Below are 26,719 nucleotides of genomic sequence, written 5' to 3'. Positions count from 1 at the left end.
TGCAGATGAGAGAGCCAGGAGGGATAAAGAGGAGGTAGAGCGGGCAAAGGGGCATGAGCTAAAAATACGAAAAGAGGGACAGGGAACAAATAATTTGGTAAAGAAAGTGATCACATAGATTAAAAAAGAATGAGACTCAACATACAGTAAGAAGTAGAGATAATAAAATACAATGGAATCATCATTTGAAAATGTATTTTTTATCATGTGGCGTTGAATATATTTAAATCCATGGATAAGCAAATAAAGTACCACCATGGAAAGCAAAATCAGGAAGAGAGCTTTAATCCCAAAAAATGTACTGAGATAAAAATCAAAGGGACTATATGCTGAAAGCATTTGCACAGTTATTGGCATGAAAGAAGATGGATACACCAAAATGGAAGAAAATACATGTTTGACATTTTTTTTTTTCAAACATAGGAAGAAAGGCATGTGTGGTAATGCATTTTAATCCTATGGCGATTGCCAAGTCACTTCAATATGAAATTATATTGTGAGTTAAAAACATCTGGCGGACTTAGAAAAACAGAAGGAACAAACAGAAACTCCCTCACTCTTTACAGTTTCAAACCTGGTTATTCCCAGCCATTGGAAAGCATGCAATGTCTCATTTTGTCAGACGCTTCTCCTTTCTGCTAGCTTCTGCCTCTCCTTGTATATTTAAGGCATCTGCTGTTTGCAGAGGAGCAAGAATAAAGTGCTATCTATAGCTTGGCTCTTGCCATGGGCCAGAATAAAATATGGATGTGTCTCCCCATGCCAGCTGAACATTGCAGGCCAAGCTCTGACCTCCAGCTTCTCCAGACAGGCAGAAGCTCCTGACTGACCATGACAAATACAACCAGATCATAAGGTTTAAGAATGAGATCCCCATAATAATCATAAACACAATATTTTTTATGTATTTTTTTTAAATACATTCATCTGTTGGGAAATTGTAGAAGATGGTGACTCACAATGGATGGTATGGATTTTTTTTAAATAAGTAACAATGACAAGCAGCCTATTCCTGGCTGGAAACACATACTCAGAAGTCTGTAGACAATATTGTGCTAAAGACGACGGCAAGGCAAATAAAGTGGTGAAGGTGATGTGTAAATGGTGAAAGCAACATTCAAACAAAGTGTTTTTAAATATTTGACATGACTTTTCCACAATCCCCAAAAAATAAGGGAAGCATCATGCACAAAGCCTGATTTCTTCAATTAGATATCTTAAATCAGCATGTTAGTTAAATGGCTTTGTAAGTTGGCCGGTACAATCTGCAAACATTGCATGGAAAATCTATTCCATACAGACACAAACACCACACACATGCATGCATTTTAAGTATGCTGAGTTACAGAAACAGAGAGAGAGAAGAAGGTTATCTTCCACAGGGACATCCTTTGACAACCAATCAACCATTACCGGGAGGCATTTTTGACCACGGTCAACAACGCATCCTCTGGGTGGCTGACCATGTTTCAAGTCTGATCTTAAAAATCTCACAATAGGCTTTTTAAAAATCGAATTAACTCTGCAACCTGTCAAATACTGAGAACTGACACTGAACCTTGGTACCATTTCAGCAGTTTGTCTTGAGCCATGGGAGTTTTTCCCCCAAGCTCCTTTTCCATGATCAGAAGCAAGATTGTTTTCATATGTGTGAGTAGTTGTAGAGTATGACAATCATCATACACATACACTTTGGTGAGTCACCCTCCTTACACATTTCCCAGTGCTCACTCTGACCTAATGGGCTCTGCTCAAATGGCAAAAATCTAGCTGTGCCCTTGGGAAACCCTCAGAATGCAGCTTGAAAGAATGGCAGGTATTTATTCAATTTATAACTTGTTTCTGAAGCAAATTCTTTCAGTGTTGCCTTTCTTCCACATCTGTCTGTAGCTGTGTCCCAATCCAGCGGCTGCATCCTTCGGAGGGTGCATTTGTAGACCGATTACGTCACAGCGGCCGCGACAGGGCTGTCCCATTTCGTCGACTCCTTCTAATGCGGCCGACAAATGCAGCCTACTTTTCCCAGATTCGGAGGATAAAACTGATGGATCCTTCGCGGCCCAACATATCCCAAGATGCATTGCGTGCCGGTGAAGTAGATTTTTATTTTTTTATCGACATGGCGACTAGTGGACCAGCAACAGGAGAATTCACATTTAAATATAATTATTGGGTTTTAACTCAAGTGAATATTTACAGATACAAGTGTCAAAACTAAAAACAAGGGACCTGATCAGATTACACTTATGTTAAAATGATCGGTTAAGTTACGTGACGCTATTAACTAACCAGCTGAAGCTACCGGGAGCCGCTGCGCTATTTACAGCAGCTTGTCCATTTTAATATTTTAACTTTTTTGTACTCTTTTATGACAACCGCAGCTGGTTGCTAGGAGACGGGAGCAGCAAAAGGGTGGGGGCGCGAAATGCTGGTGACGTAAATAGGAAATAATTTGTGGACCAGACCGTCTCATTTCAGGGACCGCTCGGTCTCAGTATTCAAAGGACCCGGCCGACGTAGACCGCGAAGGCTGGTTCCTCCGAAGGCTGCAGCCGCTGGATTGGGACACAGCTTGTATGTGCAGCTGCATGGAGCGCTTGGAAATCTTAGCCACAGTGATCAGACTGGACTCCGTGGACAAGTGAGATAGATTCATGACTGAAAGTCATCTTCCGCAGCACATGGATTTAGCTTAAAGTGGCCCTATTAAGCTTTTCCACTTTTTCCCTCTTCTTTAGTGTGTTATATATATTTTTTTACATGTAAAAGGTCCGTAGAGTGTAAAACCTGAAGTCCACGCCTAAAAGGAGTTACCCTCCCCCTCAGAAGCTCCTGAGCTGCCTGAAATGGCTCGATTGAACTCTCTCCTTCACTTCTGTAACTTTATGAGGTCATGTTACGTAATGTTACAGAAGTCACGTTAAACTCTCCGGCTAGTTTGGCCCGCCTTCAAACAACGAAAGAGACAGACGGAGCTGAAGCTCCAGAGAAAGAGAAAGAGTTTTTTGAAATGTGAAACGTTGACCAATCACAAGAGGGCGGGCTGGCTGACCAATCAGGGCATACTTTGCTTTCTGGAGGGAGGAGCAAGCGCTACAACGGAACATTTTAGCGAGAGGGTGATAAGAGGTGCTGCAGGACAGCCAGGATGAGAAAAACAAGGAGGATTATGAGCATTAACGCATGTAAACATGTTGAAACTGTAACTTGAGATAAAAATATGCACCTGGAAAATAGCATAATAGGGCCTTTTTAACTACTGACACCACCTGTAAAGATGGGTGAAGTGGTGAAGCATTTATCATCACCTTATTATAATACAAGGTATCTAAAAGGGGTATGTACTGTATTCTGTTTTTTTCTGGCTTTTGGATATTATAGAGGTAATGACTATGACCTAGGATGAAGACTTAAAATATCAAAATATATCCCCCTCCTCATCCTCCTTTTTGCTTGAAAATCACTCACATTTAAAAAGGTGCTTAATTGCTGTATGATTTGGATTTTCTATTTATGATCATTGTGACTCTTCTAAGTTTTGTCAGCACGGTACCACTCTAATGAATGTCTTTAAAGTCAAACTTTATTAAACTTTTGACAGATTCCAAAGAGAAGAATAAATATTCAAAATGATTTCCAGATCCTGGTGTTACTGGGAACATTTCCGGCAATGTGGGAGCGGAAATGAAGCAGAAAAGACATTATGCAAATATAATTACGTTAGGTTGCCAATTTATCACACACCGAGATAATTCATCACACCCAGAAACAATTCAGTTAATTTAATACGCTGCAAGCAACAGTATTTTTCAGACAATTGCGTATTGACCAAAGGCAGGCTGAGGAGTACAGCTGCAGTCGGGATTCTACCCTAAACAACCCAAAAAAAGGAAAGGTGGATTGGCAATTTAAGGCACGCACATATTGAACCTGTAAGATTTAAATTGTCTTGTTTTTATGATGGCAAAAAATAATTTGGTAAAATCAACTTCATTCCTCACATTTTAGTCATACTAACAGAAAAGACCCCATAAATCCTTTAGGGGTCCAAACATGATGGTCCCTATGAGTCTTTTCTTTTTATTCTTACACCATCTCTTCGAACTGTGTGAATAAGTCGCATATTAATTTTAATGAACTCAGGAACATTGCGGGATATATTGACCATTACATGTGGGTGAGCAGCCAAAACCATATTTCAAAACAGCCTCATAAAGATGGCTCATGAGTTGGCATGCGATCGCCCCACATAATATTGATCTTGCATGGCCTTGGAGCTTACAAACCCATTTCTACTGGCATGCTTTGTTTTTCTCCGTCTCTGACAAAGACCAGATGAGTCACTATACCTGGACTCGTTCTTTTTTCCCTCTTTCTTTTATTCTAGTCTTTTCTGCTTCAAATCATCTCATCAGCTGCTGTGCTGTGCATAGAGGGGTTTGCTCATTGTGCTCCTTTGAAACTTACTGACAAACACAATGCACTAGAGATTGCTGAGGCCATGATTGATGAAACTGTCAGCGTCTGTTTTCACACTGAAATGGGCACAGGCCAGAATTGTATGATAAACTGCTTAAAAAATGCCAAATTCATTGTATTTATTACCTTAGTTTATCTTAGGAAAACATTCTAACGACCAGCCTACAAGCTCGATCTCGATCACGCAGCGTTGTTTGTCTGCACTCGTACATATGCCGCGCATGTGTATCTTTAAATCATCTTATTCATCTCACTAAATTGCCCCCACTGACAACACACAACTTAAATGCTTTCCGCAGATGGGGCAATAGGAAGAATGGGAAGTCTTTGTAATTAACTCCCCTCAATTTATCATTGGGAAGGATGACAAGCCTGATTCAGTATTAATCAAAACATTACCCACAGCTAGCTTCAGTGCGCCAAGCTGGCAGCCATTCCTCATCAATGATGTAACATTAGCGATCTGAAGCTTGACACTGGATTATTACTCTCCAGTCTTGGGTTCAATTAGAGCTCAGTAAACACCCACTAAGCTTGGTAATGACAGTGGTCTTGGGGATGAAATAACAATCTTTATTTTTAATTTTTTTATGTAATTCTTAACTTCTTTCAATTCAATACATCATTACCACTGTAGATCTAGAGTCGTCAGCATTTTTGATCTTTCCTCATAGTTATGTCTGCAAAGGGACACGGTCCTAGGTAACTTGATAATTCCTCCCGGCTATGACCTTATTTTCCACACGGACACTGAGGAAGTCTTGGATACCACTGACATCTTTGCTCTGTGTTTGTTGTTTAACATAATTTAGGCAAATTCATGTAAGACGTTCCCTCCCTGGTTCCGTAGTTGTAAGGGGAACTGGGGAAAAACTTGGAGTCAGGAGGGAAATGTATGCTTTTTGTTCAGCTTGTGTCGAGTGGCTCCACAGAGGGAGGGAAAAAACGCTGTAATAGCATGGGATGTTTGTCAAACTGCATGTCTCTCTTTTGTCTATTTTTAAGCAATATGTAGTTGCATGTTTTACTCAATCAAGGTTGTAAAATCTAAGTGTTTTACAGCAGATCCTCAGTGGGTTATATTTGGCTCCCTAGGCTTTATCTGTGTTTACAATATAAAACAAATACCCAGTAATTGCATTCAGCGGTCTTTACAGATCATTTTACTGAAAGGAATATGACACACAATAGGAAAGCCTTATGGTATATTGAAATGCTTAACTATAGGAGAAATTCTTAATTTACAAGCCATGCCTTTTTCATTTTCTGCAGTATGACCCTAAAGCTTTTTATAGCAACCCTTGTGCTTTCAAAAGAAGGATCATAATGCTTCAATAATATCTATGGCCATTTGTTGGATCAGTTGGTTCAACTCATCAGATATATTACATTGTAAAAGTCTAATACTTAATTACCAGTGTTACAATTGACTCCTGGAGATAGGATAATTTGTCAGTATGACAAAACGTTATTGAAGTTGTTGTGATAAAACAAAATTACTAATTAACGTCTCAACTACAAAACGAATGTGAAAAATCCACATTCAACTAAATTACCGTATTTTCCGCACTATAAGGCGCACTTAAAAGCCTTTAATTTTCTCAAAAAACGACAGTGCGCCTTATAATCCGGAGCGCCTTATATATGGATTAATTCTGGTTGTGCTTACTGACCTCGAAGCGATTTTGTGTGGTACACGGCGCTCTGTCAACATGTTTTAGTACGACTTTGGTAAACTACAAAGCCGCACCGCTTGCAGCATTACGGCTACCGTAGTCAGGAGCGTCGCGGAGTAATACATACTGTGCTTCACCATAATATTACAGTTTGTGTGTATAAGGACCCCAAAATGGCACCTGTCAAGAGACACGCTTACGACGCGGACTTCAAACTCAAGGCTGTCAGTCACGCAGGAGAACATGGGAATAGAGCAGCTGCGAGAGAATTCAACGTTAATGAATCAATGGTACGGAAGTGGAGGAAGTTTGACTGACTGACTGTTTTGTTTCGCTTAATGCGCCTTATAGTCCGGTGCGCCTTATATATGAAAAAAGATCGAAAATAGACCATTCATTGACAGTGCGCCTTATAATCCAGTGCGCCCTATAGTGCGGAAAATACGGTAGTAGTTTAAATGAATGCAGATATTCTAAGTTCAAGTACATAGACCTGCAAGTTGTTCTTCCAGTTAGTGCATTCAATCAGAGAGTAAAGTGACATTGATCGCTGTCTCTATTACTTTTACATAAGTGAGAAACACTAGTGTCAGCAGGGGAAGAAAAACATTTGTGTCAGTTGTCATAGATGAACTCTGCACCTCGCCTTAGAATGTGTGTTAGACAAAGCTGATGAGAGTCATTCTACATGGGAATTGGATGGATTGCTTGGTATTAATGTGAGAACCAGTTCAATGGCCCCAGCTAAAACACCCTCAGCACTGTGTTGGCAAATACAGTCTCTATGTGTTTTTTTTCCCCAGACAGACATGTTGATGCTGAGGCCTCGGGCTATTTAACCCCACAGAGAGGATGTTTTGACTTTCCAGAACAATGCAATAGCAGCATTAGTTGTATATCACCATCTGCCATTCGATCTGGTCCCCGCCGCTGTGATTCGGTCTGTGGTCTCTGGGACAAAAGACACTGTTACATTGCCCACAATTTTGGCAAAATCTTTTTCCAGTAAAGTAAAAATCCCATGCAGTTATAAATGTCATCCAATTTTATCCATCCAATTTGTACAGCTCTACTAGGAGATCCTGGAGACTCTAGAGCATATAAACTGAAATTTATACAAATATGCATGTTGAAGCTCAACGTCATGAATTTTCATCGAAGAATTGTTAGAAATAGCCTTGGGCAAACAGCCATCGAACTTTGTTTCTATGATTTTAATGAAGGAAATAAACAACAGAAGTTGAATAGTAAGTGGGCCATGTGACCAAATGCTTTGCTTGATTATTGCTCACGATAGAGCACGATAGATTTTTTTATTTGTTGTGGTGGTTGTGGCTGACAAGACACTATAATAGCAATATGGCCCCATTATTTGTGAGTGTATAAACTAGAAGATGCCATTTGGTGATTATTACAATATTCTCAGTTTATTCAGGTAAAAGTGAGGATACATTATTCAAGGTCTGCAAGGATAGAAATACCCTCTGTTCTCAGAATCCCTGTTCTCACAACCATAAGACAGGGAACGCAAGAAATGTGCCAACAGTTGCTGTGAGAGGTACAGTATCATATTCTAGGAATCTTCCGAGTCCACAAGCTGACATCAAAACTCATTGCAATTAAGATGTATTTTTTTTTTAATTCAATATCTGCACAAAATCCATAGTTGTATGTTAAAATGTACTAATATTGGCAGCAAGAAGGGACATCAGCTTTATGTGTGTCAATCCCAAACTAGACCTCGAAAGCAAATACAACTACCTCTGAAAAACATGAGCAATCAAAGTAGACCATAAAAGATCACTACACAGAGGTAGTGGTAGTTACTGCATGTGTTTAAAATCAACCTTTTGAAATATTGTGCTTCAGACCAACAAGTACGAGTATGAAGCCGTCGCCAGCATCTGCTGACGAGGAAAGTATTGCTCAAAACAAAAATTCACACGCATTAGCAGCTGTTCAATTAGATATTTAGGGCAAGGTTAATATAGTGTATGAAAGTATTAGGTTTCCGATTTGGTGTCAAAGCAAAAAGCATTGTTTGGGAAATATTTTAGACCCAATGCTACCATGGCACCTGCTAATAGGGCAGCCCATCTGTTAAATTATTTCTGCATAGTTTTATTGTGAAAAAATATATTTATATAATGCATGGGCTGGCTGGCCCTCTTCCTGAGATATTCCTCCAGAGCCCTGCACAGCAACCGGCTCTAGTTCTACTCGGGCAATGTCAGCTTAAAGTAGCCCTTCCCCGGATTCTGCTGCTTTCTGGGGACGTGTGTGAAGAGCACGCTGTGCCCTCTCATTGTGTGGGGAGTCATGGAGTCCCCTGTTCCCGGCATGACTGTCTGGGACGGACTGTCCTCAGTGCACAATCTGCAGCGTTGTCGGCAGTGCATCTGATCCGTCTTGAAACATAAACCCCGAAATCACCATTCATATTTATACACCCATTGTGTTTATGATTCAATTATTTGTACGAGTGTAAAAATACGTAGTGTATAAGCCTGCATTCAAAATGTTACTTAGTAAACATACAAAAGTATTAGAGTCAAAATCTACTAAAATCACCAAAACTAAACTCATTGTGCAGAATGGCCAATTTTAAATATATCATGTTTCTATTATTGGATTATATTTATTGATCAATTCATTTGGTCATCACTTTAATATTGCAGGTGGTAACGGTGGAGCTAATTCTGACTGCTTTATATACTAAATAATTAGGCTATGATACTCAATAATACATCATAGTTTATTGCTTGATATATATTTTGTATTAAGAATCTGAATTTGCTAAGAACTAACATTGTCAATTAACGTATTGAAGTTAAACTTACAATATTTACTTTGTGCTGTAGTGGAGTAGAAATATAAAGTTTTATAAAATATAATATCTCAAGTAAAGCACAAGTGCTTCAAAATGGTACTTAAGTGCAGTAGTCTAAATTTACTCAGTTACATTCAACCATTGCTAGAGCACAAACTTCTTTACAAGAGCACTTTCCATCCATCTTCCGTAACCGCTTATCCCAGTTAAGGGTCGCGGGGGTGCTGGAGCCGATCCCAGCTGTCAATGGGCGAAGGCAGGGTTCACCGAGGACAGGTTGCCAGCCTATCACAGGGCTGACACATAGAGACAGACAGCCATTCACGCTCACATTCACACTTACGGGCAATTTCAGAGTCATCAATTAACCTAACCTGCATGTGTTTGGACTGTGGGAGGAAGCCGGAGAACCCGGAGAGAACCCACGCTGACACAGGGAGAACATGCAAACTCCACACAGAAGGTTGTCTGGCCCGGAAATTGAACCCCGGCCCCTCTTGCTGTGAGGCGACAGTGCTAACCACTACACCACCGTGCAGCCCCTACAAGAGCACTAAGTTCTTCATATTTAAGGGGGGGGGGCTTTCCCCAGAGCCCACTGGAGGGTCCAAATCCACCCAACACAGTCTCACAAAATCCAATAAGAAAAACATTGCTTGTATGTACGACTCCAAGCACATGATATGTATAATTTGCTCCTTTAACAACAGAAGCTTCACATATGGGTTGGCAGCATAAGATGCAGCTTACTGCTGTGCACTGTAAACTGAGAGCGAGAGGTATCTGTGATGATGGCAGTCTGATGCTGATAACTGGTCCCTGAGCTCTCATCACAGAACATGATTTTCAGCGTGCCGGTAAGGTTTTCCTTCACCTGATTTACACTGTCCACGCTGCCCAAATGCATTCCCAAAGCCATGGGAATTGCTGAATAATGAAATTGACAGGCCTCATTTGTTTGGTTGTCGGTGTAACAAAAGCCAATGCCATGCACAACCCTGTGAGGCATAGCCATAATCCCTGGGGATAATACAATTGAGTTCAGTTAAATGGGGTTATCTGTCAGCAAGGACAGATGGATAAAGGATGACTGGTATTTGGAGACTTTTCGGATGCCGAGCATCATAGAACAGGTGGGACAGAAGTTAATCGCCCTTGTATTCAAATGTCGCCACTTTATGCACGGTACAGACGGGAAGGAAGAGGCATCAAATTAAAAGGTTTGTGTGACTAACTTCTGGAAAATGACAGCTTGTTTATGAGATTCGTAGACAGATGTGTCAAGAGCTGTATTTGATTAAAAAAAAAAGTGTCCTAGTGTGATGTAATGCAGTTGATACTGCTTACTTCACCTATAATTTGACCCTGGAATTGGAACATGGTGTCTCTGTTGATTATTTTTTATGTAAATTAATAAAAGTACATTTAGTCTCAGTACTTAAAACCAGTTTGCTTGGTTCTCTTCTCAGAGCCTTTGTGGGACAACTGTCACCTTTTTGTTATTTTTAATAATGGCATTTTTTGTTGATTAGCTCAAGAGACAGGCTCATATTGTAAGAGCCTTGACTTGTTTAAACTCTGCCTCACTTCTCTTTTCCCAGTGGCTATCCCAACATTTTTACTTTCCACTTGGGAACAGCAGAAATGAACCTCTATCCCTTCACCTTCTTTCATAATCTTCTGTTAAATTGTTAAATAAGGGCTGAACATAAGATATTCAGGCCTTAAGGTTTCATCATGGTTGGAATGCAAATTTGATCTTTAGAATCATTTTCAGCTATGGGTCAGGTCAGGGACTATGGCTATGTTAACCTTAAGGTTTGTTTGAAAAGGAAAATAACAGTAATAAAAAAAAAAAAGCTAAACTTTTGTTATTACTCTATCCATCGTTATCCTCCATCCAAACATTGTTAATAATAAAAAACATCTCAGCTTTCTCTGTTGTTGAGCTGTAAGTACATCATTTATTTCAGTATCTCAAATATTAATCAGCATTATGCCAAAAAAAAGTTAATTAATGAACAAAATACAATCAGTGGTTATCCTTTCTAGCCTATTTTCAGTTAGTAAGCACCCAGTCAGACGCAAAAAAAAGCTTGTGTGAATCTGGTTATGTTAGGTGATAAATACTATGGGAGCGAGAGGGCATTTCCTCAAACTTCTCCCATGCATAATTCAGTAATACATGAATAACCACAGCACCCTCCAACTCAGTCAGCACCCTTCAATTATTAAAGTTGTGCTTCACAGAGGAGCACCTTAAATTCAAACGGATATCATGTGAGCAAATGCTACATTGCCTTAGATTACAATGTTTGGATAACTTGTTTGGGATCTCTACAGCAGAATTTGTTTAAAGCATCACTTCCAGTATTGTTATTAATGGCTAAATAGAATTGTTGTCCTCGCTTGAAGTGCAGCCCCCTGACTGTGTTTAGCAAGGGTCAACGGGCCACCCACCGACACACCTCAGCATCTAATCGACCAGACCGATGGCCCTTGTCACTTGACCTTTAGACATAACATTAAATTACATTGCACTGCATAACATTACTGCTCGACACACAGAGAGCCGACGGCTATGTTAACTGAGCGGGTATAGGTTCACCGTTGATGTAGTTTAAGAAGGAAATATAGTTCATGCTCATTGAAAATACAGGATTCTTATCATTACCAGCATGATGTAATGGCATGAGTCATACACACCTGCTAAATTTTGACTAAATGTAAGAAGGACATGCTGTCCTATCGAGAACATGGTCGGCATGGCCAGAGCCAAAGTGAACTGTCCAGGCTCGGCCATCTGGGGAGCTGGCACTGAGCGCCTCCGCGGATGTACAAATCATGCTCTCAAAACTACCACTGAGCACAACAGATTGTCTGTGACAACTCAAATTATTTGAGTGCATGCTGCTCTTGAATGATGAAGACATGATAGAGACAAAACCATCATTGTGCTGTTAATCTCACAGCTATTACATAATCGATCTCCATTATGCTTACAGCTATTGTTTGCCAGAATACTTAATTGATTTTCAAGGGAAAGGTATTTAACCTACCTCGTTTTTCAAAATTATGCTTGATCTCGTTTTCCTTGCACATGATGTCTGCGTGCCCTCCGATGCCAATGTTAACTCCGTAGTCCTCCTGGACCTTCCCATCGTTCAGCTTGACGTGGAGCTGGTTGGGCGTGGAGTTAAGCGAGTGTCCGCCCGGGTCCTCCTCATCACAGTCGTAATCGTCAAGAATGGGGGTTTCCCGAATGGGCATGCCGATCACCGAGCTCCCGTGCTGGTGTGTGCTTCGGGAGCCCCGGTAGCTGTCACGGCCGTGTGGTCCAAGAAGAACAGAGGGGATGTAGTGGATCTCATGGGTGGCCTCGGTGCTGGCACTCTTCTGGGGGATTCGTCGGCGCTTGCACCATCGGTGACGGGTGTACAGGACCAGGGTGAAGAGGAGAATTAGAAGGAGGAGGGCAATGAGGCCTCCCTGAATAAAGGCAAGAGAAAAGAAAGAAAGAGGATGTGAGGGAATGACACATGGATGACAACACTGATGTTCACAATTCGCTTGTTAGGCTGTTATTTTATGTAGCACAGCACAGCACAAAAGAAAAGATTTAATACACCTCTAATGAAAATCGCTGCTCCTCTGTCACTTACAATGGGTTGAATGGCAGTAGCACCATTTGCCACCGATTGAATGAGGACTGGCAATCACCATTTCAATGAGTGAGCTCTCAAAACAACATGAGGTAGCTAACAAGGTCCTTAATAGACTAACTAATTTGTGCTTCAGCTACAGACAAGTGCACCGGGTGATATACAGCAAACTATTTGATATATTAAAAAGGGAAAAATCGTGAAAAATGAGGCCAACCTGGTAGACTTGTCTTCATAGAGCAGAGTTTTTCAAAGTCTTACACTGTGTGCAACACCTAAAACTAATTTAGGTGAATGCAGGTTTTCATGTCACAATAAAAATATGTTTCTACATATATTTTGAATTTCAGTTCTGTTTATTTTATACAGCTCCTATTCACAAATTTGCATACACACAATTGACATTGATAAGAATGCTTGGAAAGTGTGAGTATATCTGAAAGGAAAAAATCTGTTCAATTCTATGTCTTCAGAAATGAGTGAATTTTAACTCAGAGAAAGATCTTTGACAGATTGTCCGTTGTCATGACCATGGCCATGTCTCTGTTTATTCCTTGTGTTTCATGTGTTTTCCCTTGCCCTTGTGTCTCCTGTGCTCCCTTGTTTGGTTATCTCTGTGTGTGTGTCTGTGAGGTGGGTGTGTCACCCCTCCCACTCTCTCACCACACTCTTCCCTCACTCACCTAATCACCTCATCAGCACAAGCATACTCACCTGTTCCAAGCCACACACCTGCCTTCTATCTACTCATCAACTCTGCAGTATTTAAACACCAGTCTCACACACACTCACTGCCAGATCGTACTCCGCATTATGCCAGACCTTCCAGCGTTATCCCCCGGACTGATTTCCCGTTGCCGACCCTGCCTGCCTGCCTGGACTTACCTGCCTTGCCCGTGCCCCGGTCAACGACTCAGCCTTCTGTCCCCGACCCCGAGTTTAACCTCCGCTTCCTCTGATTTCTGTCTGCCTGATCCCCTGCCTGTTTCCCTCTGTGAGTCTTATCCTGCCTGTCTGTATGCTGAGTTCTCCGCTTTAAATAAAGCTACAGAACTTTATCTGTCTCCTGGTCGTTCTGCTTTTTGGGTCCACACCACATTCCGTAACAGTCCGTGATGGTGAGCGAGCAAAATTACAATCATTTACAGTCGTTTTCAGTCGCTCCCCCCACCACATCCCCTTGTCATCTATCTCTAAATACTAGTTTGTCTGCTGTATAACATAACCAATGTTTAGCAGTACGATGCTAAACATGATTTAGTTGCTTCAAATGCAAAGGAAACTAGTGAGGATCATAAGTTATTGGGGTATTTTTCAGGGAAGGAGAATGAAACACGAGGCAGCCCCTGTAGCAATGATGCATTATCAGATAACTCAAATGTAGGAAGGAAACGGATATGCACTAATTCAAATAAACACATACAAACACAATGCAATTACTGAACACCACATTACATTTTTTTAATGCTCAATATCACCACTTTGCTAGCACATTGTGCACTTTTGCAGAAATACAGCAGGCACCTGTATACATTCACATACATAATGTATATTCACATGCGCAAGAGTTAAGTATAACCTTATATTAAAATGCAGACCTCATCGTCAAAAAACTACAACCTCAAATATCACCAAAGTTGAAAAAGCACTTTTCAACAATAATTTTCAACCATAACATTCACAAATGATGAACGTACTCCATGGCTACGAGTAGGAATTGATGTAATGCATCCATTCCCTTTCTATATTGTTTCTCCAGCACATGGACACAGATGTGTTGCAGGAATTATTTTCTTTGTAGCAATGCTGCATCTGAACTCCTGTCTTCTGATGTTAGCCTGGTTTGCCCTCTCTTTCTTCCTGTGATCTTTTCGTCCTCCTTCTGTGGCCCTGTAAATTCACCAAGGAGCATCACATTTCTCCACGGCTCATTCAATATCTCACAATCACAGGAACATAAAACACCCTAACATGCATGCTGCGGCTGGATGATGAAGTAAATCCATATGTACAGGCAGAATGGTGGGGTGACAAAAGGGAGGGTGTGACTTATTCTTAGATTTTTTTTTCCCAAAATGACATCCCATAGGTGGATGTAGCATTTGAGTCAGCAAGCCATGGCAACCTAAAGGCGATATATATGCGTGATGTCAGAAAGAAAAATGCAGGTTCAGCACTTTTACCAGGATTTATTTAAAGATGTGGTGATATTCACAAACTTACACACATGCACACACGGTTTTCCCATGTGCACAAACTTCAGCCACAGGAGCGTGTGCAAGGGAACACATGTGCAAACGCAGAGCCACACACAGAAACTAGATCGAGACAGCATAATAAATAAAATCCACAAGAGATCATTCATCACAACATTTAAAATTCCATCTTCATGAGGAAAAACAAACCCCTTTGAAATTATAACTCATGCACTGCTGGGTGTCCATAAATCAAACTGCGCTGAGAGGGGAGGCTGCCCAGGGAGGACTAGCACCACAGACAAACTTGTTCATTAATCTCCAATGGGATGGCAGCTTTGCAGAAATGCAGTCCCGCAAACTCCCCTTCGCGTGAACTTCTACATTAATTCACCCTGAAAAACGGCAAAAAACTCATGAAGGCTTATGTTTCATTTTAGTAGCAGAGTGATAATGGAGTGACATTGTAAGGCTCTGCAGCAACACTCAAGGAAACTGCAATGAAAATAATAAAATGTTACAATGTCTGTTGCAAATAAAGCTTTTAGCGCAGGGCATCAATATTTTCTATAGCTCGGCGATGCATTTATTCATCTCAACACTGCTGTAACACGTCAGTTGATTGTCACTGGAATGTAGAGAAGGAATTGTCCATTTGTCATGGAAACTTTGAATAATGACACATTTTACAATTACACCGTGCACTGGTAGGACATATTGACATTTAAACCTTAATTACCCTCATATTTAAAACTAAATACCGTAGACCTATTTCGCAAAACCATTACAATATAGACAATCTAAAAGCTTTACAAAGTTCAAGCACTCCTACCAAAAAACTATATATACCCCATGTCAGCTTTTGTTTTTTCCATCTCTGTTAATTTGATTCTGTCACATCAGTGCCCTTAAGGTTCTCTCAAATTCCCTTTCCTGTATCATCTCGCAATGTTTTCCTCTGCACTTCCCATCGTTCTCGCCTTTTGTTCTCTCTCCTTCTCAATTACAGCGCGTATGTCTGTCTCCATTTCCCTTCATGTTTGATCACATCTTTCTTGCGCTCTTCAGTACAACAGCCATATAAATTCACAGTGGCAGATGTAGCCATGAGGGAAAATGGGTTTTCTGTTCATCTTCAGACCCTACAAATCCCTGCTGCTTCAGTCCTAAGTGACTTCACGGGGAGCAGATTGGCTGGAAACCCCATAATTCAACTCTTTTCTGTGTTATAGGTTTACTTCAGTCTGTGATTATTTTCCTTACTTAGCATTCTCTTTTCTTTTTTTCCACAATAATGATCCCATTTGCCATCCTTGCGTGTTATTCCCTCCTTTTTTTCCCTTTGTTCTCCTCTCTGCACCCTTCTACCATCAGCCTGCTCTGGTAAATTTCACTTTCTTGCTGTGCATGCTTTTTACATTTCACTTCCTATCCACCTATCCTCCCTTTTCCTCTCCACTGTGGATCATGTTGCCTCTTTCCTTTCAACATTCCCTGCCAGGCTCACTTGCAATGGCTTCATCCCTTCTCAAATGTTTTTTTTTTCATCCTCAGTCTTTTACAGATTAAATGTAGAATTTGGCACCTGCAGCGAACTATTCGCTTTCCCTCACAATTTTTCAACACACATTATTGCTGCAAATTCCTCAGATTAAGCTATTACCTTGGTTTAGCCATGACTGTCATCTTAAAATAAAGGACAGAGATTGTTGGTGCCTATAATACCTACCAGAGAAAGTCAAAATGATATGGGTCGACTGCACAGCCCTCAGAATGAGCCTGCAAGCTGTGGCAAAAGCTATGAAAGTCTGAGTTAATTAATTTATAGTTGTATTAATACTAAATCATGCTGCCACTATGGCATATTTACTTTGGGTACTTTCTCATGAAGCTCTGCATTAAAAACAAAATATCCTGATGCTCTTTGTTGGCTGGGTGAGAAAAAATACCATCATTGGCAAATATTAGCACAATACAGTCCAGTCATTTTGTTTTCTCCCCATTCAAAACAATTTGGACTAAAATGTCCACCACTATGTGAAGGCAATGAAGAGGATTTATGCAGATGGTTGGCCTAGACAACAATGCAATGTAATAACATGGCTACAATAAATAACCTTTTGGGTTTTTCTCCAGGCTGTTTCAGAAACATAATTTATATGTTGGAATGAGGGTAAAATGAACAGGTACGATCTCGACCACAATCTTTGGAAAGGTTAGGAAAGTTGTTGGTAGTTAAGATTCAATCATACACCTCATATTAAAATAAAGCTCTGCTAGCTGCCCACTACCTATGAGAGACAGGGTTAGCTTGTCACGCAAAAAAAATCACATTTGATTTGATAAATTAATGCATTAGAGGTCAAATGATCGGTTGCCTAAACATCCCAATAGGCAAAGCAAAGCCAACTAATGAGTTACAGTGCAGCTTTTTCTCAGAATCATAATGAACATAAAGATAACTTCACATGCTAAACTGACGATTTACATGAGCCCTTGAACATGGTGACAACATAAATACCAGGTCAGTCAGTCTCACTATTCAAGGAGTTGAGTCAAGAGGTTAAGAAACCCACAGCAAAACTTCATTGGACTGGATCATTGAGCTTAAGTGAAGTGAATGTGAATCAAAGATAATCACTGATTCATTCCAAACAGTCCTTTTGGTGTGAAAGAAGTAGCAACATGCACGGTTAAGGGATTGTGTGTCTAAAGAATAAGCCATGCGTAACATGGAAAATTTCAGCTAAGAGTCAGTCAAAGACTCTTAGTGGAACCTGAGGTGTTAACTTACTTAGAACTTTCCAATGCAGTTTCCTGATCAGTATTGAATTCAGTTTTGGTTTTTTTTTGATAAAGGGAAAATTTGGATTAGAAATGGGATTGTATGAGGTAATTATCCATAGTTGGTGGATTACCTATAGAAAATGGCAGTCGGCACACACTCATTTTAAAGACTCAGGCCGGAGTACAAAGGTGGCTAAAATACAAACGTATATTAGCCACCTAAAAGAAGACTATGGATAAGTACCTTATACAGCCCCACTTCAAATAATTTGAACAATTCCTTTAAACGTGGAGAACATAAAATATTAAATTCTTTCAGGCAAAGTGTTTTCTCTTGCAATATGTAATATGGTCAACATTTACTTTTGCAACATCTGGCAAAGATGTAGCAACATCTTGAGTGTGTTTAGTTGTTTTGCTCTGGCATTCTTTCTGCATAATTTCTGCTGTTGTGTCTAATCTCTGCAATGTGACTCTAATTCTGATGGCATTTCTTCTGTTGAGGACAGAAATAGCCACGGATCTCTCAGATGTGTCACCTCTCTTTGGCACATTCACAGAAAATAGCACATGACGAGGCAGATGCTTTGCCATATTTTACATTCAAAAACATAAGAGAGCAGCATTAAGTCAAAAATTAACATTTACATTAATTGTAAATATCATCGTTCTGCATTACAAATGATGTGAATACTGCAAAATCATGTCTCTCGTTATTCACAAATGAAATAGTGTTTATTCAGGTACTGTAATTACCCACATGGGAAGGAATTGAAATGTATCTTATTTTAATGCACATAAACTATGTATTGTGATAAAACATAACATCACAGTTTTTGCTAAAAAAGTATCTAAAATAAATCTAGAAATTAACCTAAATATAATTGTGTGAGGCAATATTTTTTTCTATTCCTGACCACTGTATCAACATACTGTTGTAACATGATGCTTCTTTTCTATTGTTTCTTTCTTCTCACCCTTCTTGTAATACACATTTTAGAAACAACAAACAATACGTGGCCTGAGTGGAAAGTGGTCATATAAATGCAAACACACGAATGAGGTGTTTGCATTTAAAGTATTACTTAATCGAACCCTCAAAAGAGGATCAATTATATTGAGTTTTATATGTACTTTGGCACAACTGGCTCTCTTATGATCCTATTAAGCGTCTTTGTGCATCGAAACAACGCGTCTCAGAGCAAACACATCCAGCACATGCTTTGGTTAAGCCACCATCTGTGCACAGTGGAGGCTGCAGCTCACTAAACCCTTGTATCCATCTCCTTCCTCTTCCAAGGGAAGCTTGGACTATAGCAATCTTTAGGGTATTGTTCAAAGCAAATCCTACTGTGCAATAGTCACATGCTGAATTCAGAAAGTCAAACAGAAACAAAAATAGCAGATGACCGAGAGTCAGTGAAAAGCACAAAGGGGTACACAGATTCATATACATGGGTTGCCCAAGTAAACACACCCTTAACGCCCTGTGTTCATGTCACTGTGTGTCAGGCAGAAACCTTCGAGGCAGAACAACATCCTCTAACACTCTCTGCAACTTTTTTTTTTTTTTTTTCTGTCACCATCTTTTATTTGTCAGCCACCCACTCTTTGTTACACTGCCCCCCTCTCAGTGTTGTATCGGTTTCTTCCAGCTCTCTCTCCCAGCAGGAAGTTAAAGTGGCAGGTGCCTTAGCATCTGCTCTCCATTCTATCTGTCCAACTAGAAGTCGCAGCGTGAATGACAGGACTTGGCTCGCTGGTTAATGTTTCCTCTTGGCTAATTCACCTTGAAGAAACCATGCCTGTCCAAGTCCTGGGCACACAGAGAAATAACTTCCAATCTCCAAGACATAATACAAACTGTTATTAGTAGCTAGACTGATATTAGCTTCATGCCAGGTTCAGACTACACAATCATTTTGCCGCTGTGTCAGATTAAGACAACATATAGTCATAAAGTATTGTAGTAACCTGGCCGACAGTATTGATGGACTACACGTTGGTCTCTGACCAATGATAGCTTTCCATATTTCACAATCTGCATCATATCATCAGGCAGGAGGTGCTATAGGGACCAACTTCTGGAAACCACGATGTAAGCAAACAAAAAACATTCAAAGCAATAAGTGTGGTACTAGCTTTCTTAGGTTTGGAAAGGCTTAAAAAAAAGAAAGAAAAAGAAAAATTGTGACCTTTACCATGTTTCACAGTTCCAACTAGCAGCACCAACAGCATCATTTCTATTTTGTTTCACCTTATGTCTTTCAGGCTATTATTGGGTGAATAGGGTGTAGTCCAGCTACTCTCAACCACTGGGCCACCTCTCAACCATCTAGTTGGCCGCAGAGGTATTTTCAAATAGTAAGATAACATTTAAAAAGAAAAAGTGATGTGGGAGAAAACCATGCGCCAGCAAAAGCTCCAAAGTGTGTGGGGAGGAAATATAACTGTGAATAGTTTCAATTGGGATTCATAATGGCGGAAAGTGATGGGTAAGGGGAGGCAAAATGTTTTATTAGAAAACACTATAACATGATCAGGTTTTTATAGTGGTAGAATGAAAAAAATGTTGGCACAAATTTTGATGTATCTGTTTTAATTCATGTTGAACTACATGTCTCATCCAGTAATTATTTAATGCATTCATTCAACAACTAACTCTCATTTACTCTGTGAGTCGTAGTGGCAGTTATGATGTACAACAATATCTACAAACACTTTAAATCACTGCTACTTTCCATCAACTCTTGGTAATCAAGCGTTTGTTCGGTTGTTGACAAATGTAATATAGAAAGACACCTGTCCTCGAAAGGCCTCTGCCAAAATGGTGTGTTAAATCTCGGTTGGTAAGGTAAAGTTTTTTGATGTAAGTGAAATAATCTATTCTGAAATGACTGGAAATCATTTCAAAAAGTCCACAGTCCCGGCTATGTAAATCACTAGAGAAATTACACTGACGAAAAGCCCGTACCTAATCATAAAATCTGATTACACTGTGATTGAAAACTGAATGAAAATCTCCCACAGCTTAACTGGAAAGCACCGGGTCGACCTTTCCATTTTGTTCTCCCCGCCATGGGAACTAATACATGTTTCCATCATCCACTCCCCATCCCCTTTTCCATTGCCTTGAGTCCCATCCGTCCATTACTCCACCTCTCTATCCTCCCCTTTTACATGCCATGTTGCTCTATCCCACACAGGGAAAAGATTTGAGGGCAGATAATGCTGTCTTTAGCCCTGGCCGTGTGAATTATATCAGAGAATTAGGGCTGATTTGCTGGTGTGGTGCAGCTGCCCACCCAATACCTTTCTCCCAGGCTTTTTCTAGCTTTAGCCCTTGCCCTACACCCACCACTTTCCTCTCTTAGTGAGACTAACAATAATTCTGTCCAGGCCTGTACAGAAGGATGAAGTCTGCATCTTTAGATTACAGAGATAAATGACATTTCAGTACCGCAAGGGGCGTTCTTCATACATATGCAATACTTTTTTTGTGAAGGAACTGATTTAAAATCATGTCTTTACAGGCCAAGCCATTTATTCAGCAATGCCAAACATCGACATCAACAATACACTGTATACACACAGTGTAACTTCAGAAGCTTCAATACATTTTTGCATGTTGCTTGCTACTGTGTGTATATTATAACATGTAACAACAATGCTTTGTCTTGCTAGCTGGTTGCCAGTGTTATATTGACTCTAACTGTAACTGCAGGGTAATTGTTTTAGTCAGGAATATAACAAAAACTTTCTTTTTTATATTGGTTCTAAAAAATAAATGTTATCCTCCAGAATTGGGTAGGGTAGAGTTTATTGAAACATTGCTGTTATAAAGTCTGTGAAATAACAGAAACAGTAAGTTCTGAGAGCATGATAGCAATTAAGGTGGTTTTGTTCCATAATTGAGGAAAAGTGGACCTCTGCATGTGGAGCATGCCTGATAGTGAACATCAGTATTTACTAAAATCTACAGGGGGCATTCAGTTAAACATTTCCCATTACCCCACCCAATGGGCTTTTCAAAGTATAATCACAGATACATTTGTTTTCTCCATCCCTATGAATGAAAACTGTTGGTTTCAGTTCCCTCAGTTTGTTTGCTGTGCCGATGCATACGGTTCAAGGTAAATTAGGCTTTTCAAAAAATGATATATACATGGTTGCCGTTAACTGAGTATTTTTGGCCCATTCAAACTAAGAATTTACAGATGAGACCATACAGAATCTGTCCATGACTTTAATTTGATGTAATTACAGGTTATGAATAATAGGGAAAAAATTGTAATATTAAAATAGATAATTCAGCGTGTGTGGAAAACATTAAATATAGATGACTGAATGCATCAGCAGCAACCCATGACGGAATCCTTCAAGGGAAAATATTTAGCATTTTAAAACCTCATGACTGTTAAAAAAAATGGGTCTGCATTAGATAATGTCTTGTATTTGTTTTTGTCCACCATTGTAATAGAGCCTGGGTATATTTCTCAGCATAATGACATCCCATGATGCTCACTGTTTGCATGGTAACCAAATATAATTGCCTGATGACCATGCACCACTGCTTGCTCATTACTGTGGCAAATTAGTACTGCTGGAAAAGAGGAGCCTGCAATGCCAGACAGCACCCCACCCACCCGCACTACATTATGGCTCTTCCATTTGCTTCGATAATAGATAGATGATATCTTCACACCGAGGCAGTGTAAGCCAACTGTAAGCACACTTGCCTGCCACGGTGACATTTCAGAGAAAGACATGTGATTAGAAAGGTAATGCCAATATTTGCAGTGGTGTCACAAGGGGCGAATACAGCATAGCTGTTGATAACAAGGCAATAAGAGGGCATGGACAATGAGGCCCTTGGGGTGACTTTGATTGAGAAAAAAGAAGGGCCTAGGACTGAAAGGGGCAGGGAATGGATTTTTGCTTTTGTTAGGATACAGGCATCAGAGTGTGGAGTATGGTGCATACAGCAGCATGTGGGAAAATAACGGTGGACACACATACGCTGTCATTTTGTTTTCTTATTTAGCTTGGGGGGCATATTAAAAAAAAAAAAATGTCTTTCAGTGCTTACAAGGACTTGAGCAATTTCGTGGTATTTAACAGAATACTGAAAAAACATGAGACTAAAACTGAAAATGAATGACTTTGCTTTCTGCTGGAGACAGAAATATCCTTGCTTTCAAAGCGTGCGAGTGCAATGGTGCTATGTGTGATTATAGGTGTTTTCATGTGTTAGTGTTTGCTCGAGCTGGTTCTAACCACTATCAGAGGCAGCTGGAGCCTCAGCCCTTGTTATATTCCCTGTCTTTTAGCTTAAAGTGAGGCCTTTATTTGTATCTGCAGCTGTCGGCCAAGTGTTACCACAACAGCTTGTGAGAGTAGACCTGTCAGCGAGCGCCAGCAGCTGAAGGGGAGCACAGTCTTTGTCCATTCGTGCCAGATGCAATCAAAAGCTGTCCCCTCCTGCTCTCCCGCTAAAACCCCCTATCCCTGGTCATTCGCATGCTCCTCATATCACAGCAATGTCTCCTCACTTCACTTGTAGCTCCAACCCACATATTTCATGTTATTCAGTAGAGTGTTCCGACACTAGCTTTTAGGTTAAAACATAGACGTCTGTAGGGGAGATGTCAGTTTCTCTGGGGGGCTGAGGGAGAAATGCATGGTCCTGCAGTGACAACATGTAATAGATTTAGATTGCTTTGGAAATAAATGCTAATACCAGGTCTGCATAACTCCTCCAAGCCCAATTCAAACAGCACAGATGTTCCCAATTGGTGCTTGAGTCATTAATGGCTGCTAGCAAAACACATATGCTATCGTTAGTCCTAAGGGGAGGGAAAACAAGCAGTTCAAATGTACATTAATGGGAAATCTCCCAAATACTTTAGTCACTGTGCTTCAAGGGGCCATTAAAAGAACAGTAAGGAGAGGGATGAATCAATAGTGAGACAAAGAAGCAGATGAGTAGATGAGGGAGAAAAATAAAGCCATTGGTCTGACAGCTTACGGCAGTTAGAATGGCAGAGCTTGGTGGTGCTATCTTTAGGGTTCATGGAGGTTAATGAGATATGCAGTGAAGATGGTCTAATTCCCAGCAGTAAATATCTGTGAAGCGATCAACATATAAAAAAGTCTCTCAACTGAACATACTCAATTGCTAGCAATCGAAACCGAGAGTCTAAGTGAATTACGCTTGCATAGTTTTAACTCCGCATAGCAAGTGGGGTAGCCGTGGAATGGTTCTGTGAAAAGCTCAAACAAATAGTATGTAATATAATAAATATGGGGATAAATACTAGAAAATAAATGATGCTGAATATTTCGATACAAAAGTGCAAATAGCTGGTACTTGTTCCCACTCTGCAACTATACAAAGAGAACAGACATATATATATGTGCTCTATTTATGATTAACAATCCTGAATGGTTTGAATAGACTGTCACAATATAGAGAACACATTCTTTGTATTACACTTTAAATGTTGAGACATGCAGTAAGGTCAATGTTATTATAATTGTTTTTTTAAATGTGAGATTGTGTTTTTCTGTTAATTACAAGAATAGAATTTGCAGCTTGGAAATGCTTTTAAAGTTCCTAGGGGTTGCATCAAGATATTACTACAGAGACTACATTACTGAGTGTTCTGTTTAATGGTGTTCAAATCTACAGTTTAACAAAATAATAGTTTAATTTTCATTTTTGCCTGAACAATACATTGATTGAACAGGCTTCACTCACAGAGTGTTACAAATAAAAAAAATAATGTAAACCATTCCATGTACAGTACGCCATGTTTTAAATGGATATGTGAAATGTTTGGCAACATAGTTAAATTATCTTACAAATCTATATCCTTTCTTCACAAGTATGCAACCAATTATGCTCTCCACATGCATGCATAAACACAAGCAGTCAAAAGTACATGCATTAACACAGTTATTCAATAATCTTCTACCTTCGGGACAACATTTTTCTTTTGTTCCCCGAACTCCTGGTCTCCATCGGTTACTGTTACCCAGGCAACAGAACAGACAGACAGAGAGAAGGTGGATGAATGGGCAGAAGAAAAAAGGGGTGAAAAAATACAAAGATGGGGGATGCAGCCACTTCTACCTGAGTTTTGTCTCTATTAATAGCATTCAGCCTTTTTCACTGGAAGTCTGAAGAGAACTAATTTGCTTTGGTCATGACTCTTGGCCAGCCGAACAAGTGCTCTATTACAATGGTTTGTCTTTTCAAGAATGCACGTGCTGTGAATGTGAAAGAGGGACAGCCTGATTGTGCACGTGGTGCACATCAGTATGTCTGTACACATTCATTTCTGTGAATGTTCTCTGAAGATATATTTGTTAAGAGAACTATTTAAAGGTGCTACATTGGAGAGTCACAGCATATTTATTGCCTCCACACAGCCCTCAACATGGTGACGGCTGTCACTGTCTATAATTACTCAACAGCAGAGTCACAGTGGCAGTTTAATGTAATGAGTTCTGAACAAAGAATGTATATAAGAAGTGGATGTAGTCATCGTGATGTCACCGCTTGGTTTGTGGACTGCTGTTTTGAAGCCTTTCTGACCCTGAAGTTCCAGTTTAACCTGTGCAACCTATAGGCAAGAAAGTGGCGATGTTGAACTGCAGATTCTACTGGCGTGGAATAAAGTAGCTGCTACAAATGAAACTGTTAGTTTAATTGATTAGTTAAACAAGCAGAAGAAACAAATTAAACTGCAGCTGTAACATTCATTGCCTGCAGGTGGTGCTATACTGCCAAGTGGTATAAGTACAGCAGCTATTACTCTCTTGGGCAATAGGAAGAAAACTTCAACATACATGCCTACATGTGCCAGCCATGCCTACATAACTTCCTTTCCCTTAGATGGTGCAGGTTGACAGCTGGTCTTACAATGTCTGAACAGCTCCCCTTTCTGAGGAGAATATGCAGCCTCTAAAAATAAGTGCACTTGTGCATACTGAGTAAAAAAACTATCCCTCATCATACTGTGCATCTAAAACACAGATGGCTTTGAATCAGTGTGACGTGGGTTATCACCAAAGTATACCCAAATAACCACTTCAAGAATGTACACTATTTTGACAAAGACACTGTGTTAGCGAATGGATTCTATGGAGTCCAAATTAATTAATGTTGTAAGACACAATTCATTAAAAAGGATTGGACAAAGAATCAGGACGCAATCCTTTCTGTGCTACACTCATGTCACAACCAAAGCCTGGACCCAAGCCACCATGACAGTGGCACAGTCCTCGAAGCAGCTCCACAGCACCTGACCATGTGTTTAGTACCCTGCAAAAATCTGGGAACAGAACTGCTATGAATGAGAACATGCAGGACCTATGCCAGGATGCTTCCGTAAAGAGCTGCTTGTACCATTCTCCCCCCTATGGATACAAGGAAGAGAAAGAGCCAGGGCAGAACACATAAAGAACACCTTGACCCACTGCATTTACATATGGTGTCCCTCGGCGTAGAAGATTATAGTGAATATAGAGGTCAGTAACGAGGCTCCTTTCCTCCTTATGGACTAATTAAAGAAAATTACACTTCTTATATTTGCCCCAAGTGTACTAAAGAGCTCACATCCATGCCCTGAGCAATTGGAAAATACCTGCATATACAACTGTAAAAACAAGGACAGGTAAATGTGATTCATATATGATGGTAACTCATAAACTTTAGCATTTTGCATACTACGGATCATGGTTTACTAGTCATCTTTGTTTTTACTTTAAAAAATCATTAGAATTTCATGAGGAAACAGAATTTATTCATGGCTAATTTTCAGAAATCTGCAAGAGATGTCACATCATTTAGGACGATGATTCAAAGGATCACACTGGTTATTCAAGAACCTGATGACTGAGCTGTGCAGCAGACATGAAGTCATGAGGAGAAAATTATGAAACACCATCTTACTTGTTTCCTAATTACATCCACGGTATCATCACAACAATATGCTATGACACTAACGGCTCTGGTTAAGAACAATTAGCCATGCAGTGAAGCAGGTCATTCATTGATTTAATGGACAAGTGGGGAAGGTGTAG

At 40.0% G+C, this 26,719-nt stretch overlaps 1 protein-coding gene across 1 annotated transcript in view; it reads right to left on the bottom strand.

The window, feature by feature from the left end:
* LOC129102063 (astrotactin-2-like) overlaps positions 1-26,719 on the bottom strand; it is a 238,733-nt gene that overhangs the window by 158,777 nt on the left and 53,237 nt on the right. The window contains 1 exon segment of the mRNA XM_054612005.1: positions 12,045-12,474. Within this exon segment, the coding sequence (XP_054467980.1) occupies positions 12,045-12,474 (430 nt within the window).

This window comes from Anoplopoma fimbria, chromosome 14, assembly GCF_027596085.1.
Source record: "Anoplopoma fimbria isolate UVic2021 breed Golden Eagle Sablefish chromosome 14, Afim_UVic_2022, whole genome shotgun sequence".
In the NCBI taxonomy this organism is placed as follows: domain Eukaryota; kingdom Metazoa; phylum Chordata; class Actinopteri; order Perciformes; family Anoplopomatidae; genus Anoplopoma; species Anoplopoma fimbria.
Note: the sequence above shows the minus strand (reverse complement) of the source record. Positions and strands in the feature narration are given on the sequence as shown.